This window comes from Schistocerca serialis, chromosome 11, assembly GCF_023864345.2.
Source record: "Schistocerca serialis cubense isolate TAMUIC-IGC-003099 chromosome 11, iqSchSeri2.2, whole genome shotgun sequence".
Taxonomy (NCBI): domain Eukaryota; kingdom Metazoa; phylum Arthropoda; class Insecta; order Orthoptera; family Acrididae; genus Schistocerca; species Schistocerca serialis.
Genome location: NC_064648.1, coordinates 153,374,792 through 153,392,490, shown reverse-complemented (window position 1 = coordinate 153,392,490; position 17,699 = coordinate 153,374,792). Strand labels below are relative to the sequence as shown.

Here is a 17,699-nt window from a genome sequence, read left to right as displayed (position 1 = left end):
GTGTGTTTCTTGGGTTCATTGCAGTCTGCTGGCCAGTTAGTCCAAGTAGTAGGTCATGAGTGGATGACGGGATTTACCACAGCAGACTTGGTCGTTGTGTGTGGAGAGTAGGAAGGATGTAGTTTGTTCTTGTACAGTGTATTCCGTCTCCCTTACTCCACCTCTCACTTTTTTACTACTGGAGTTAATTTTATTTGGCTTGTGGTTATGGCGTGGGAGAGGGAATAAACACTTTTATCATAAATGTGGCACACCGTGGATCAAATGATTGCTTTTCCACATCTGCTCTGGACAATTATGCGTGGAACATTCACTTGCTACTGTAACGTAATTAAGAAAGAAAGACTACTGTATCTAAACTTACTACTTTGCATCATATTCAGAAAAGTCAGTAATGAAATTCAAATGATTGTTACAGCACTGAATGTTGGTTACGTTATGCAGTGGATTTTTGAATACTGTTAATTAGAACAGGCGCGCGGCTAGCCCGCGTTCTCAGGGAAAAAATGTAAAATATTGCTTTAGTTTCACAGAGTAGACCTTGCCACAAAATGTGAAAATGATAAAGTCATAACACAGTTATTCGTTATATTTTTTTCGGCAGCATGGAACATGTCGCACAGCACCTTCCAAATCAAACTGAGAAATGCACTGAATAATATGATGTAGTCTGCCGGCACTGCTGGAAGCTGTAAGGAAATGCTAAATACTATTATGTTACCTCGCTTTACCGGCGAGGCGACTGCGATGCCTGAAATAAATATTTTTTAAATGCGCCGCGTCTGCGGCCGTTGCCATCGCAGATTGGTACAGCGGCTTCCGCTAAATTAAATGCTGAAAATGTCTAAATTATTTACGGGACAAATGGCTGGCAACTTTACAAATTATTTTAAAAACATATTTGCCCAAACTCTATATATTCAAACAAAAATGCATTAATTTTACACACCTTTTTTCAACAAATCGCCTAATGGCGGATCTCAAGCTTCATGAACAAACGACTCACGGCTAGCATATACGTTTGCTTAACACGCGAGTGTTACTCGTAACGAACCCCAAAGAGAACAGAAATTATTACAACGCTTTTTACTATTTATACATGTACTGAATTGTCCTTTTTATCTGAGGCACAGATCATAATCACTAATTCATTTAACAAGATTTTCAAAGCTAATTATATGTCATGGATTCAAAGTTAACAAATGCATAAAACGTCAAATAATTATGAATGTTCTACATACACACATAGTACATTCGTGAAATGTTTACACAGTCTTGCTTTATTCCTTCACTTGGTCATGTTTAAATTATTTCTCTTTTGCCGTATGCGTAGCACTATATCGATACATGTTAACTGGTCTTACACACGGAAAAAATTCTATCACACGCTTTTTATGACGACTGGCCAGGAGACGCTACAAGTGTATGTGGCAAAATACCCCAATAGATATCAACCATCTCAGCAATTATTTATTATTTATTAGCCTCTTCAACTAGGTACATAAAAGTGGTAGTATAAAACCTATACAATGTAACAGAAGAGTTGAAGATCAATATTCTTACTGCTGTTGCAGTTGATCTGCACGATAGCTCCTGCACAGTCGCACAAAGATGTAGCACGCATGAGGCAAATGTCCTACGTATTCTCCGTCGACATATGTTCCGTCACTATCACTTTTCTCTGCATCGAGAGCTGCGTGGAAACAATTATGAGAATCATTTTAACTTATGTACGTGGACATGTCTTGTATCTTGTTTAGTGACGAACCCACATTTACCAATCGTGACTGTGTAAACCACTGAAATATGCACAATTGGTCTGTTGATAATACCCATTGGCTTTGTCAGGTGGAATATCAGTGTCCGTGGAGGGTAAAAGTGTGGTATGGGGTAGTGAGCCATCAGCTCATAGGCCAGTTTTTCACAGACCGGACACTGAAAGCGCACAAGTATTGCAGCCTCCTAACAGATCATCTTCCAGGGATGCTAGATGATGCTGCAGACTAGGAGGAATATGTGCTGGTACCAACATGATGGCTGTCCAGCCCCTATCACGTGAAGTACTACTGTGTCTTCACGATCTGTTTCCAAATTGTAGGCTTGAACTTGGCGGACCTGCACCTTGCCTGACCCCTTCCACGGATTTGACAGCTGTAGACTTCTTTCTGTGGGGGAAACTGAAAGACGCTGTCTTCAAGGACGTACCAACTATACCCAGTGATATGCAATGGCTGCACTCAGAAATCTCTGCTGAAATGCTAGCTCGTGTGCAGCAGTTGTTCTATACCAGACTGGAAGTGGTTGTCATACCTGTGATGGTCAATCGTCTCGTTGCTGGTCAGCATCCACATAACTAGTGTATGCACTTATGTTATTCTTTAGTGTGGGCTACCGCATATATTGTACGAGTGTCGGTCTGGGAACTCCTCAAAATATGTTAAATCGTATGTGGTTCTCAACAGAATCCTGGAACAAACATCTCTGACATTCTAATTTACCCTACTTTTAGTTTGTTTCTCTAAGTAATATTACAATCTACGAGGGCAGTTCAATAAGTAATGCAACACATTTTTTTTCTCGGCCAATTTTGGTTGAAAAAACCGGAAATTTCTTGTGGAATATTTTTAAACATTCCCGCTTCGTCTCGTATAGTTTCATTGACTTCCGACAGGTGGCAGCACTGTACGGAGCTTTAAAATGGCGTCTGTAACGGATGTGCGTTGCAAACAACGGGCAGTGATCGAGTTTCTTTTGGCGGAAAACCAGAGCATCTCAGATATTCATAGGCGCTTGCAGAATGTCTACGGTGATCTGGTAGTGGACAAAAGCACGGTGAGTCGTTGGGCAAAGTGTGTGTCATCATCGCCGCAAGGTCAAGCAAGACTGTCTGATCTCCCGCGTGCGGGCCGGCTGTGCACAGCTGTGACTCCTGCAATGGTGGAGCGTGCGAACACACTCGTTCGAGATGATCGACGGATCACCATCAAACAACTCAGTGCTCAACTTGACATCTCTGTTGGTAGTGCTGTCACAATTGTTCACCAGTTGGGATATTCAAAGGTTTGTTCCCGCTGGGTCCCTCGTTGTCTAACCGAACACCGTAAAGAGCAAAGGAGAACCATCTGTGCGGAATTGCTTGCTCGTCATGTGGCTGAGGGTGACAATTTCTTGTCAAAGATTGTTACAGGCGATGAAACATGGGTTCATCACTTCGAACCTGAAACAAAACGGCAATCAATGGAGTGGCGCCACACCCACTCCCCTACCAAGAAAAAGTTTAAAGCCATACCCTCAGCCAGTAAAGTCATGGTTACAGTCTTCTGGGACGCTGTTCGATGTCCTTCCCCATGGTCAAATGATCAACTCTGAAGTGTATTGTGCTACTCTTCAGAAATTGAAGAAACGACTTCAGCGTGTTCGTAGGCACAAAAATCTGAACGAACTTCTCCTTCTTCATGACAACGCAAGACCTCACACAAGTCTTCGCACCCGAGAGGAGCTCACAAAACTTCAGTGGACTGTTCTTCCTCATGCACCCTACAGCCCCGATCTCGCACCGTCGGATTTCCATATGTTTGGCCCAATGAAGGACGCAATCCGTGGGAGGCACTACGCGGATGATGAAGAAGTTATTGATGCAGTACGACGTTGGCTCCGACATCGACCAGTGGAATGGTACTGTGCAGGCATACAGGCCCTCATTTCAAGGTGGCGTAAGGCCGTAGCATTGAATGGAGATTACGTTGAAAAATAGTGTTGTGTAGCTAAAAGATTGGGGAATAACCTGGTGTATTTCAATGCTGAATAAAACAACCCCTGTTTCAGAAAAAAAAAGTGTTGCATTACTTATTGAACTGCCCTCGTATTTATTCGATAGCAATACATGCCCCTGACCACCAATCCATTTCGTGAAAGCCGCACATTGACAGCACTTTTTGAATTTCCGCAATATTTGAAATGCAAGTTCTAGGTAATTGACACTATGTATAATACCATATGGCTGAAGAGCATACATATAACAGGTAAAAAAGTTTTCTGGAGGGATAAAGCTTCTGGGGAGGGGGGGGGGGGGGGGAGGCTATGTTCTTTAAGGAAGACATCATGGATCATGTCAATTTACTTGGCACAGTGTATTACATCATATGACATGCGGACCAATACTATCAGGTAAAACAGTGCCAGCATGTCAAGATGTTATGATTTAAATGTCTTTCAAGCTACCAAATAATTTGAAAAGCTAGTTCCCCTTCTTTTACATCCCTAACTCTGCTCACGACATTTTTGTCTTCTTTGTGTTATAATAGGAGCATTTTTCATTCTGGTCTGTACACTTGTTCTTGTGTTTGTTATGCTCAGGACGGAACAGCCCAGTTTCTTTAGTGTTCATGGCCGTTACGCCATTGATGCTATGTGTAGTGAAGTAGTTTTGGAAAAGTTTAAGTCATTGATAATAAAAGGTTGTTATTGTTCGGAGTTAGTGAAATGGAGGTAGATATGGCCAAGAATAATGAATGGGAGCTGCTTGGTGTTCCCACAGAAAATAATCACTAAGAGGAAATGCCATGAATAATGAAATGCGTGAATTAAAGGGACCTGACTTTTCTACCACCATTGCCAATTCTTTTCCGGGAAACGATTATTGTCGGGGGGGGGGGGGAGGGGGGGATTTGACCATTTCTGCCCTGTATCCTGAATGGTAAATACCAAAATTTGATAGTTGTCACAAAATTAGTTTGCGGTCTTTCCCATGCAAGTGCTAACATTGGAAGTGGCTTTCCTGTTAATGCTGAATTCATCTTTGAAAGCATGGGAGAGAAAACTGTGATGATATGTGCACACATATATGATACTGTTTACAATTTTAGAGACCTTGGCAGTTTGGATACTTCAAAGTTCATTATTAACGGCACAAGAAATACACACTCGTGGTATGTAGACAATTGTAATTGACTTAATGAGAATAGCTTGCAGAGAAACAGAGTAATTTAGAAAAACAGAAAAAGTTGGAAGCAAAGTGTTTGACAGCTTGAGAAAGTGCTACAAAAGAAGTGTTGACACTTGAAGAACAAATTAAGGCTTAATAAATTAGACAATTGGATTGTGACAGTGTATCTGCTTCACAAATGTTGAGATTATCGTAAAAATTCAGAAGTTTGTACCTTAGTCTCAATTTTCTAAATAGACATTTTGTGTGTTTTCAGTTGGGGGAGTGGACGTTTCAAGAAATCATTGGGACTTGCATAAATGAAACATTGAAAAATATATGTATTGTGTAAGTACCATTACTCATAATCGCAAATAGTACTTAAAGTGTGTGAGTTTTTGGCAGAGAATTACATTATGTTGTATAACTACTTAATTTTAAATAGTTTTCTATCAATTTAATGATTTTGATTTTGTTTTGAGTGTACTTTATCAGCAATTTTTGATGATTTCCTTAGAAATCTGTTGTGTTAGTATTGTTTTTCCTAAACCTGGAATTCTGACCCCCACAAAAAAAAAAATATATATATATATATACACCTGCAGCCTGTGAAGTTTGAGTAGCCACCTGCTGATGCTGTTGTTAAAGAACTTAAAAAACTTCTTTTACAGAATTTATACTTGCTTAGTCATTATTGAAATTGTCAGATAATTAAAATGTGTGAGAGAAAGTGTTAGAAGCTTGTACTGTTCATTATAACATTTCTTAATGATATAAGGAATAAAAAATAGCCTTTTTTTAGACATGATATTTTTTGCAGTATTCATACCTGCAAATGTTTTGGCTTTATGTATCACTGCCAAAATTGCTTTGCAAACTGCAAGATTGTCCCTTGAAATTTTTAAATGTGCTTGTATTAGTGCACGAGAAGATAAGATCAATTCCTATCAAATTTTTTCTTACATTACTTTCAGCTGGTGTGTAACGTATGAAGTGACAGAAAATTGCACTGGATGCAGAATCTGTGGTCCTCTACACCCTTCTGTCACGTCAACAGACTGGTTGCTACCTGAAATGCAAATGAGGGATTTTAAAGCTGAACATGTATCGTGCATTAATGTAAGTTTCTGTCAGCAATTGCCTATTTGGTCTTTTCAGTTTATTACTGTTTCATTTATAAAGGCTAACTCGATTTTGATATTTTGTGGGTAGAAATTGGATAGTTTGAACTTAAAAAGGCGTGTATGCTAAGGAGTCTGGCATCTGTTGGTAGCACTGTATCAGAGAATCATTGTTTCTTCTCTGCTGCTCAAAAGTGCTGTTATTGTTGACTGCCACTGGTAGTTTTGTAGTGTCGTGTATTCTGAGAGGGTTAAACTGTTAGTCTACACAAAATATGTAAAACATTTTGATTGTTTACCTGGACAGAACAGTTGTAGTCGCTCCAAATGGAGAATGAGTTTCCGTTTCTGGTTCAGGTTGTTAGCATCGCGTGAGGGAAGTGTCAGTTACCCCCAATCCCTACACTCCTCTCGCAAGGTGAAAAAGAAAACTTGGGCTATAAGCGCAGCTCTAGATTGCGAGCTGTTGTTTGTCCGATGGCCTGTACTGTTTCAGCTCAATTTGATGACAGACTTTTCTTCTTACTCTTGAGCAATACCCAGTGCAGAGAATGGTCTCATTGTATTAGTCTTCTATTCTCAGCCGTCATTGTGATGTTACAGCAAAATGGTTCAAATGGCTCTGAGCACTATGGGACCTAACATCTATGGTCATCAGTCCCCTAGAACTTAGAACTACTTAAACCTAACTAACCTAAGGACATCACACAACACCCAGTCATCACGAGGCAGAGAAAATACCTGACCTCTCCGGGAATCGAACCCGGGAAACCAGGCGTGGGAAGCGAGAACGCTACCGCACGACCATGAGCTGCGAACGATGTTACAGCATTAACATTCACTACCTTTATCCTTTTTTCGTCAGTTTTCAAAGTTTACATCGACTACTGTGAGTGAAATGGTATTTCTATTAAGTCAATACATAAGGAGGGCCTATGCGTGAAGCGTTCAGTGAATTCGAAAGTAAAATTCTATGTACCGACTTGACAGAAAATCCTAGGAAGTTCTGGTCTTATGTTAAATCAGTAAGTGGCTCGAAACTGCATATCCAGACACTCCGGGATGATGATGGCATTGAAACAGAGGATGACACGCATAAAACTGAAATACTAAACACCTTTTTCCAAAGCTGCTTCACAGAGGAAGACCGCACAGCAGTTCCTTCTCTAAATCCTCGCACAAACGAAAAAATGGCTGACATCGAAATAAGTGTCCAAGGAATAGAAAAGCAACTGGAATCACTCAACACAGGAAAGTCCACTGGACCTGCCGGGATACCAATTCAATTCTACACAGAGTACGTGAAAGAACTTGCCCCCCTTCTAACAGCCGAGTATCGCAAATCTCTAGAGGAACGGAAGGTTCCAAATGATTGCAAAAGAGCACAGGTAGTCCCAGTCATCAAGAAGGGTCGTCGAGCAGATGCGCAAAACTATAGACCTATATCTCTGACGTCGATCTGTTGTAGAATTTTAGAACATGTTTTTTGCTCGCATATCATGTCGTTTTTGGAAACCCAGGATCTACTTTGTAGGAATCAACACGGATTCCGGAAACAGCGATCGTGTGAGACCCAACTCGCTTTATTTGTTCATGAGACCCAGAAAATATTAGATACAGGCTCCCAGGTAGATGCTATTTTCCTCGACTTTCGGAAGGCATTCGATACAGTTCCGCACTGTCGCCTGATAAACAAAGTAAGAGCCTACGGAATATCAGACCAGCTGTGTGGCTGGATTGAAGAGTTTTTAGCAAACAGCACACAGCATGTTATTATCAATGGAGAGACGTTTACAGACGTTAAAGTAACCTCTGGCATGCCACAGGGGAGTGTTATGGGACCATTGCTTTTCACAGTATATATAAATGACCTAGCAGATAGTGTCGGAAGTTCCATGCGGCTTTTCGCGGATGATGCTGTAGTATACAGAGAAGTTGCAGCATTAGAAAATTGTAGCGAAATGTAGGAAGATCTGCAGCAGATAGGCACTTGGTGCAGGGAGTGGCAACTGACCCTTAACATAGACCAATGTAATGTATTGCGAATACATAGAAAGAAGGATCCTTTATTGTATGATTATATGATAGCGGAACAAAAACTGGTAGCAGTTACTTCTGTAAAATATCTGGGAGTATGCTTGCTGAACGATTTGAAGTGGAATGATCACATAAAATTAATTGTTGGTAAGGTGGGTACCAGTTTGGGATTCATTGGGAGAGTCCTTAGAAAATGTAGTTCATCAACAAAGGAGGTGGCTTACAAAACACTCGTTCGACCTATACTCGAGTATTGCTCATCAGCGTGGGATCCGTACCAGATCGGGTTGACAGAGGAGATAGAGAAGATCCAAAGAAGAGCGGCGTGTTTCGTCACAGGATTATTTTGTAACCATGATAGCGTTATGGAGATGTTTAGCAAACTCGTGTGGCAGACTCTGCAAGAGAGGCGTTCTGCATCGCGGTGTAGCTCGCTCGCCAGGTTTCGAGAGGGTGCGTTTCTGGACGAGGTATCGAAAATATTGCTTCCCCCTACTTATACCTCCCGAGGAGATCACGAATGTAAAATTAGAGAGATTGGAGCGCGCACGGAGGCTTTCAGACAGTCATTCTTCCCGCGAACCGTACGCGACTGGAAAAGAAAAGGGAGGTAATGACAGTGGCACGTAAAGTGCCCTCCGCCACACAGCGTTGGGTGGCTTGCGGAGTATAAATGTAGATGTAGATGTAAACGATTGGCGGCTGCTGCAAATCGGTGGGTTGGAAGAGCTCCCGAGGGTCGTGTTCTTGTGATACCTGTACCAGAGGTACGTCAAGTACTATCCTCTCCTGTGGATCCTGTCTCCTCTGAAGAAAGTACACGATCTGTCATTACCCATCCACTTGACTGCGAGTGGTGTGCCAATATCTAAGCATCCTGTACGGGGTGGATGGGGCTGGGGGGGACCTCAGGATGTTGTACTGATCCCCCTAACTGGCAAGATGAGATGCTGTCTTTTACTGAAAGTGCAACTGAGCCAGTGGAACTCACTTCACCTGTTTTGGGGAAACCTGTTTTGTTCATTGTCAGGAGGAGGCAAATGCAAGAGGGTAGGAGTCTATTATCATCGGCAGCTCAAACGTATGGCGAATGGTGGAACCCTTCAAGGAAATGGCAGAAAGGGACAGGAAATGACACCAGGTGCGCTCATTGTGTATTTGTGGGGGCCTCTTTTGACACGTTGAAGAGGCTTTTCTGGCAGCCACTGAGGGAACAGGGTGCAACCAACTTTAGATTTTGGCGCACTTTGGAACAGATGGTGCCTGTCGTCTGGGCTCCGAGGTCATTCTTGGGTCGTTCCGGTGACTGGTAGAGAAGGTTGAGAAGACGAGCGTTGTGCGTGGAGTTTCATCAAAGCCCACAGTTTGCAGCGTTGTCCATAGAACTTATTGTGGTCGTTCGGTTCTGAGTCGAATGGAAGGACTGAACCGGTGACTTCGAAGCTTCTGTGACGAGCTAGGCTGCGACTTCTTGTACTTGGCCCGTAAGGCTGAAAACTCACTACACACCAGAGGCTGCTACTCAGGTAGCTGCCTGTGTGGGGTTCACACACGTTTTTTTAGATTAGGCGACTCTACATCCAATCTAGGTAACAGTAGCTGTAGGAAACCCAGAAGTAAAAGTGTAAGATCCAAAGAAATGCCTCCCAAAGGTGAGAGTATTAAAATCCTAATGGTAAACTGCTGAAGTATTGGCAACAAAGTGCCAGGGTTTGAAGTACTCATGAAAAGCAGTGAAGCTCACATCATAATAGGTACAGAAAGCTGGTCAAACCTGAAATTTATAGCAGTGAGATTTTTTGGGGAAAATTGTAGTGTATATTAAAAGGGTAGGCAAATCAGAAATGGAGGTGGCGTATTTGTCGCAGTTGACAAGAAACTCAAATCCACCGAGGTAGAAATTGAAGCTGCATGTGAGATTGTATGGGCAATACTCGGCATCGAGGTTGCACATAAAACGCTAGTTGAATCCTTCTATCACCAACCAGACTCACCTTCTGATGTAACCGAAAAATTGTAGACAAAACCTCATTTCACTTTTACTTAAGATCCCCAATTACACAGTGATCATCAATGGAGATTTTAATCATCCAGTGATTAATTGGGAAAATTACAGACAGACAGCTTGTCGGTTGTCATGCCTACATAGAATGCAACACAGTGGTTGGAGCTCAGCTTGTAGACGACATGACTGGTTTTACAGGTAGCCCTGCCTTTGATGGGATAGGTTATGTTTGTAACCAGGCTGGAGTAGGTGGTGGTGGGAGGATGTACGGGACAGTTCTTGCATCCAGGTCTATTTCAGAGCCTTCGCGGACAGTAATTATCCTCCCAACCTTGTACAAAAACAAATCTCGCATGTCTTATCTTTCCAGTTTCCCACCATCTCCCAAAGAACCATCGTCCGGCCACAGAGGAGCATTCCCCTCGTAACTTAGTACTACCCAGGACTGGAGCAACCGAGTTACATTCTCTGCCAGGGTTTTGACTACCTCTTGTCGTGCACTGAAACGAGAAATGTCCTGCCCACTATCCTTCCCACTTCTCCCACAGTGGCATTCGGCTGTCTGGCAAACTTACGCTATATACTCGTCCATCTCTACCCAACATCTACTCCCGACCCCCTGTCTCGTGGTTCATACCCCTGTAATAGACCTAGATGCAAGACCTGTCCAATACATCCTCCTATGACCACCTACTCCAGCCATCACAAATATCACCCATCCCATCAAAGGCAGGGCTACCTGTGACACCAGTCGTGTCATCTACAGGCTATGCTGCAACCACTGTGCTGCATTCTATGTAGGCATGACGACCAACAAGCTGTCTGTTTGCACGAATTGGCACCGACAAACTGTGGCCAAGGAACAGATGGACCACCCAGTTGCTGTTGCTGAGCATGCTGCCAAGCGTAATGTTATGTCCGCACTATAACACAACAAATATTCCGTGATAACCAAATTTATTTGACCTTCTGTCACTCAAAACAAAACTTAAGTTCGACTACACAACACTTCGCTGGCTGTAGCACCACGGAGAAATCAGTCACTAGTAGAGAAAACAAGTCCAAACCACTGCCAACCAGTCGATACCGACACGTCGCAAGTTTCCAGCCAGGGAGGCCACAGTACGGTTCGGTCGTCGTGAATCCGGCAGCCGGGTAGTAACACAGTCAGTGGCGAAGATTGAACTGGTTAAACGGGCTTAGGGAGCTCGCTTAAATCCGCAGGTCCGGCCAATCAGAGTGTTGGTAGATGGCGCCCTTATACGGTTGCTCACTCTGGTGGCAAGGGCAGCACCGCCAGGGTAATCCGTATCGACAGTGGTGTGTACGCTGCTGCTAACCCCGCAACGACGCGTTCACTTGCGCCAGTTGTTGACATTGTGTGCGGCGCCAGCGGTACTCGCTGTGTGCCGCGCGTGTTGTAGCACGCCGCGCCGAGTTGACGGCTGCTGTGCGGCGGCCGATACGACATATAACATTCTTCATTTCAATGACTGCTTCACAGGGTGTACAGCATGGATCCTTTCCATCGGCACCAGCTTCTCTGAACTGCGCTGGTGGGAACTTTCCCTAAAATACACTTTGTGATCAAAAGTATCCAGACACCTGACGCCCTCCATCAGTAATGCTGGAATTCAGTATGGTGTTGGCCCACCCTTAGCCTTGATGACAGCTTCCACTGACGCAGGCATATCTTCAGTGAGGTACTGTAAGGTTTCTTGGGGAATGGCAGCCCATTTTTCACGGAGTGCCACACTGAGGAGAGGTATCGATGTCGGTCGGTGAGGCCTGGCACAAAGTCGCCATTCCGAAACATCCCAGAGGTGTTCTGTAGGATTCAGGTCAGGACTCTTTGCAGGCCAGACTATTACAGTGTGTTATTTTCGTGTAGCCACTCCACCACAGGTCGTGCTTTATGAACGGGTGCTCGATCGTGTCGGAAGATGCAATCTCTATCCCCGTATTGCTCTTCGACAGTGGGAAGCGAGAAGGTGCTTGAAACACCAATGTAGGTCTGTGCTGTGATAGTGCCATGCTAAACAACTAAGGGTGCAAAAACCCTCCATGAAAAACACGGCCACACCATAACACCACAGTCTCCGAATTTTACTGTTGGCACTACGCATGCTGCCAGATGATGTTCACGGGGCATTCACTATTCCCACACCCTGCCATCGGATCGCTGCGTGGTGTACCGTGATTTGTCACACCACACAATGTTTTTCCACTGTTCAATCGTCCAATATTCTCCGCTCCTTACACCGAGCGAGGCATCGTTTGACATTTACCGGTGCGATGTGGGGCTTACGAGGAGCCACTCGACCACAAGATCAAAGTTTTCTCACCTCCCGCCGAACTGTCATAGTACTTGCAGTGGATCCTGATGCAGTTTGGAATTCCTCTGTGAAGGTCTGTATAGACCTGTTACACATTACGACCCTCTTCAACTGTCAGCGGTGTGTGTCAGTCAACAGACGAGGTCGGCCTGTACACTTTTGTGCCGTACGTGTCCCTTCACATTTCCACTTCACTATCACATCGGTAACGGTGGACCTAGGGATGTTTAGGAGTGTGGAAATCTCGCGTACCGACGTATGACAGAAGTGACACCCAATCACCTGACCACATTCAAAGTCCACGAGTTCCGTGGAGCGCCCCATTCTGCTCTCTCACGATGTCTAATGAGTACTGTGGTCGCTGATATGGAGTACCTGGCTGCAGGTGGCAGCACAATGCACCTAATATGAAAAACGTATGTTTTTGGGGGTGTCCGGATACTTTTGATCACGTAGTGTATATCCTACATTCCTGTAACCATCCTGGCCTCAACTTTTCTTAGTCATTATTCTCACCCAACCAGTCTCCCTTCCCATTCCAGCAGTATACAACCCTATTCCACCATCGCGCCCAGTCTTTTTACTTTTACGTAGATGCAAGACCTGTCCCATGTGTACTCCACGCCCTTCTTTGAACTTATCCGATAGACTCACTTTAATTCTATCTGGTAAGGATTCCATACTGCACAGCAGGACAGACAAGTGTAGTGTAGGCAGTCTCCTTAGTAGATCTGTTGCATCTTTTAAGTATTCTGCCAGTAAGACACAGTCTTTGGTTTGCCTACCCCACAACATTAGCTATGTGATCTTTCCAATTCAAGTTATTCATAGTTGTTATTCCCAAGTATTTAGTTGAAGTTACAGTCTTTAGATTTGTGTGTCTTATCCTGTATCGGAAATGTAGCAGATTCCTTTTGGTACATGTGGATGACTTCACACTTTTCATTATTTAGAGTCAGTTGCCACTTTTCGCACCATATCCCGTCTAAATCATTTTGCAATTTGTTTTGATCATCTTACGACTTTTTAAGACTGCAAATTACAGCATCATCTGTAAACAATCTAAGAAGACTGCTCAGAGTGTCTCATAAATTTATAGGTATGGAACAGCAGAGGGCCTATAACACTACTTTGGGGAACACCAGAAATCATTCTGTTTTACTTAATGACTTTCTACCACTACGAACTGTGACTACTCTGACAGGAAATCGTGAATACAGTCACACGAATCAGATGGTTTGATTGATTGATTGATTTATTTATTGATTTCTTTATTAATCCGTGTAACAATTTACGTTGTGTGGATTTTGTCAGCAAAATCATATACAATACAATATACCTACAATTTATACACATAAAATTAGCATTTACACACATTTTTGAGGTATCTTACATTAGTTTTATATCCTTATGTACTGTACAATTCTGGATTTCATATTATAATTATTTCCTCATATATTACAATGCAGGCGACTTTAATTACACTACATGTTTTAATTCAGATAGTCCGTTACTGCGTAATAACTTTTATTTAATAAAAAATTGTTTAGTTTTGTTTTGAACTGTCCAATTGTGTCAATATCTTTTATATTTTGGGGTAATTTATTATATAATTTAATAGCATTGTACAACAAGCTCTGCTGAGTTTTAACTTTATTTTTCCTCTCTAGATGCTGATTGTATTTATTGGTTTCTAGTTTCATAGCTGTGGGCTAAAGAATTTTTAACGTAGCAGTCAATAATTTTTTTTTTTTTTTTACATAATACTTTGAAAAATTATTCACAGGGGATAGTTAGGATTGCCAGCTTTTGGAAATGTTCAAGGCAGTGAGCCCTAATGCCACACTGTCTGGTTATTATACGAATTGCTCTTTTCTGTAATTTGAAAACTATTTGAATATTTTTACTGTTGACTCCCCAAAATATTATTCTGTAGCTAATAACAGAGTGGATTATAAGAAAAATATACAGATCTGACACAGGTAGTATCACACTCTGCAGTCAGAATTCTAAGAGCATAGCATGCTGTAGCGATTCTGTTACTGAGTGTTTTAATATGTTCTTCCCACTGTAACCGACTGTCAACATGCATACCAAGAAATTTTGTGTAGTCTACAAATTTTATAGTTTCATTGTTTAACTTAAAGTTGTTATAGTGTGGTTTTTTGCAGACATAGAAGTTAACAGCATTTGTTTTTTTTAAATTTAGTGTTAGTTTATTATTGGATGCCCACTCACGTACACTGTTTAGTGTTTGTTCGGCTTTTTCTTTCAGTGCATCTGGTGATTTGTCACTGATTAGAACATTTGAGTCATCTGCAAACAATATTGTTTGTCCATGCTTGATGCTCTGTGGGAAGTCATTTATGTAAATGAGGAATAGTATTTCATAAGCACGAAATTTGATTGCAAGCTGCTTGTGAGATGCTGTGTCCAAAGCCTTCTGGAAATCCAGAAATACAGAATCACATTGAAATCCATTGTCAGTAGCATTCAACACTTTGCGTGTGTAAGGAGCTAGTCGTTTCATAAGAACAATGTTTTCTAAATCCTTGTTGACTGTGTGACAATAGACTGTTCTCTTCTAGATAATTTGTAATGTTCAAAAACATGTATGTTTCAGAATCCTGCTGCATGTTGATGTTAGTGATACGGCCTGTAATTTATAGCATTATTCGTATTGCCTTGCGTGAATATTGGAGTGACCCGTGCAACTTTCCAGTCTTTAGGTACAGATCATTTCGTGAAGCAAATGGTTGTATACAATTGTCACATATGGAGCTATATTATCAGCGTACTTCGAAAGGAATGTAATTGGAGTGCCAAATGGAGAAAACGACAAACTGCGTGCAATGTGTCTTTCTCGTGGATCTAGTTTCACAACTGTTTACATTCTTAACAGGTCTTGGGAAGACTATTGAGAATGGTGATTTGAGAAGCATCACTTTCAAAGAAAATTTCCTTTTACACAAGATGAATTATGTTACATGTGAGAATGTGTGGTGAATTCTTCAAATCACAGAGCATTAGACTTTCATTCAGAACTTAACATTGAGGACCAGCCACAGAAAAATTTCGGGCCCAGAAGACCAGCAGCCATTTATGCCATTATATAAAATTTTACTTGCTCATATTTGTTCGATATACCTTAAAAGGTAACACCCACTAAGAAAGACCGAGTTTGAAGGTTCGTTTTTCGTATTTATTTTGGTTCTTCCATAGATTACAAATTATGCAATAATGATAGGTTACAAATTATGCAATAATGATGGCAGAGAGAATAATCATCCTCAGAGAGAGAGAGAGAGAGAGAGAGAGAGAGAGAGAGAGAGAGAGAGAGTGGTTGTCACATAGTTATGTATCACATAGCTAATATTGTGGGTAGAGCAAACCAAAGACTGTGATTCATTGGCAGAACCCTTAGAAGGTGCAACAGGTCTACTAAAGAGACTGCTTACACTGCGCTTGTCCACCCTATTCTGGAGTATTGCTGTGCGGTGTGGGATCCGCATCAGTTGGGACTGGCGGATGACATCGAAAAAGTACAAAGAAGGGCAGCTCGTTTTGTATTATCGTGAAATAGGGGAGATAGTGTCACAGACATGATTTGTGAGTTGGAGTGGCAATCATTAAAACAAAGGCATTTTTTGTTGCAACGGGTTCTTCTCGTGAAATTTCAATCACCAGTTTTCTCCTCCTATTGCGAAAACATTCTGTTGCCACCCACCTATGTAGGGAGAAATGATCATCACGATAAAATAAGAGAAATCAGGGCTTGCGCAGAAAAATTTAAGTGCTCGTTTTTCCCGCCTGCCGTTCGAGAGTGGAATGGTAGAGAGACAGCTTGAAGGTGGTCCATTGAACCCTGTGCCTGGCACTTAATTGTGAATAGCAGAGTAATCACGTAGATTAGATGAGACAACAGGTTGAGCCACCAGATTGACGTACAGATTTCCCGTCAGGGTGTGTGGGATAACCACGAGGGTGCTCCTGCCCTCTCACTAAATTGCACTCCAGACCGTAACTCCAGGTATACCGTATTTACTCGAATCTAAGCTGCACTCGAATCTAAGCCGCACCTGAAAAATGATACTCGAAATCAAGGAAAAGAAATTTTCCCAAATCTAAGCCGCACCTGAAATCTGAGACTCGAATTTCAAGGGGAGAGAAAAGTTTTAGGCCACACCTCCAAGTCGAAACAAAGTTGGTCCATTGTAATATGGGACACAATTTAGGTCGAATGAATGACGATACAGCTACAGTAGTTTGGTTCGAGTCGTAAGCTTAGCAGTTAAGCTTTACCAGGTAGCTATTGCTATGCGTAAGGCGCTCTGTCCGTATTTATATGGGTACCCTTCCTTTTTCATGTGCTACGTCTGGTCTGAATTGATTGCTCATTTTTCTTTGATCTGATAAGTGCCGTTCTCTTTGTTATAGGTGTTTCCGACACTCTAAGCTGAAAAAGCATTACTGTACTGTGTCATGCATTGTTTGTCACATTCTGATAATAAGTGTTTACGACCTGTCGCCGCTCGCGGCATGGCTTGCTTTTGTACATGTTGCCGCCGCTTACGAAAAAATAAGAGGAATTGTCTCATAAGCGAAACAATGGCAAGAGACTGCTATTTGTTGTTACTTACACTGTTGCTTTCTTTGATAATGATCAACAAGAACCAAATAATAGACTGCGTATGATAGAAGATGTTCTGAACGAGAGTTTAGCAAAAACTTTTCTCCGTTTGAAAATCTTTGCAGACGCCTCTTTAGTACTTTACATTCTGCACAGAAATTAGAGCGATCTTAGATTTAAAAATCTAGTCAATTGCCGTGCTGTGCTTAATTTCTGACTGTATCGCTATTAGGCATAAGAATAATACGAACATAAACATGACACGATATGTATATTCTTCCGCGTTTGCTGTTCTCTCACTCTAGTTTCGTAGTTTATTAGGCAGACAGGATTTAAATGAGATAGCAGCAAACACGAAAGAATACATAGCAAAATGTTTATATTCGTATTATTCTTATGGTGAAGAGAATAGGCCTACTGGATGTGATTCACAATTCATAAAAGTTCCTATTAGCAACCATCTCTTCTCACAGGTAGGAAAAAATTCAGAACGTAGAGTTGGCCATATTGGCAAACATCCCAGTCTTGCCAGTCGGATTTTCGTAGTACATTGAAATGCTGCTACATTCGAAGATGAGGAGTACGGAATTTGTATTTACTTCATTGGATAATGTACGAAAATGCAGTGGTCGAAACTCGTGGCGGA

The 17,699-nt window shown here is 42.0% G+C and overlaps 1 protein-coding gene across 1 annotated transcript in view; it reads left to right on the top strand.

Moving 5' to 3' along the window:
• The window catches only part of LOC126426566 (uncharacterized), an 85,721-nt gene that overhangs the window by 34,098 nt on the left and 33,924 nt on the right, over positions 1 to 17,699 (top strand). Inside the window, exons 3-4 of the mRNA XM_050088465.1 lie at positions 5,202 to 5,272; positions 5,899 to 6,043. Coding sequence (XP_049944422.1) covers positions 5,202 to 5,272; positions 5,899 to 6,043 — 216 coding nt within the window. The remainder of the gene's footprint in view (positions 1 to 5,201; positions 5,273 to 5,898; positions 6,044 to 17,699) is intronic.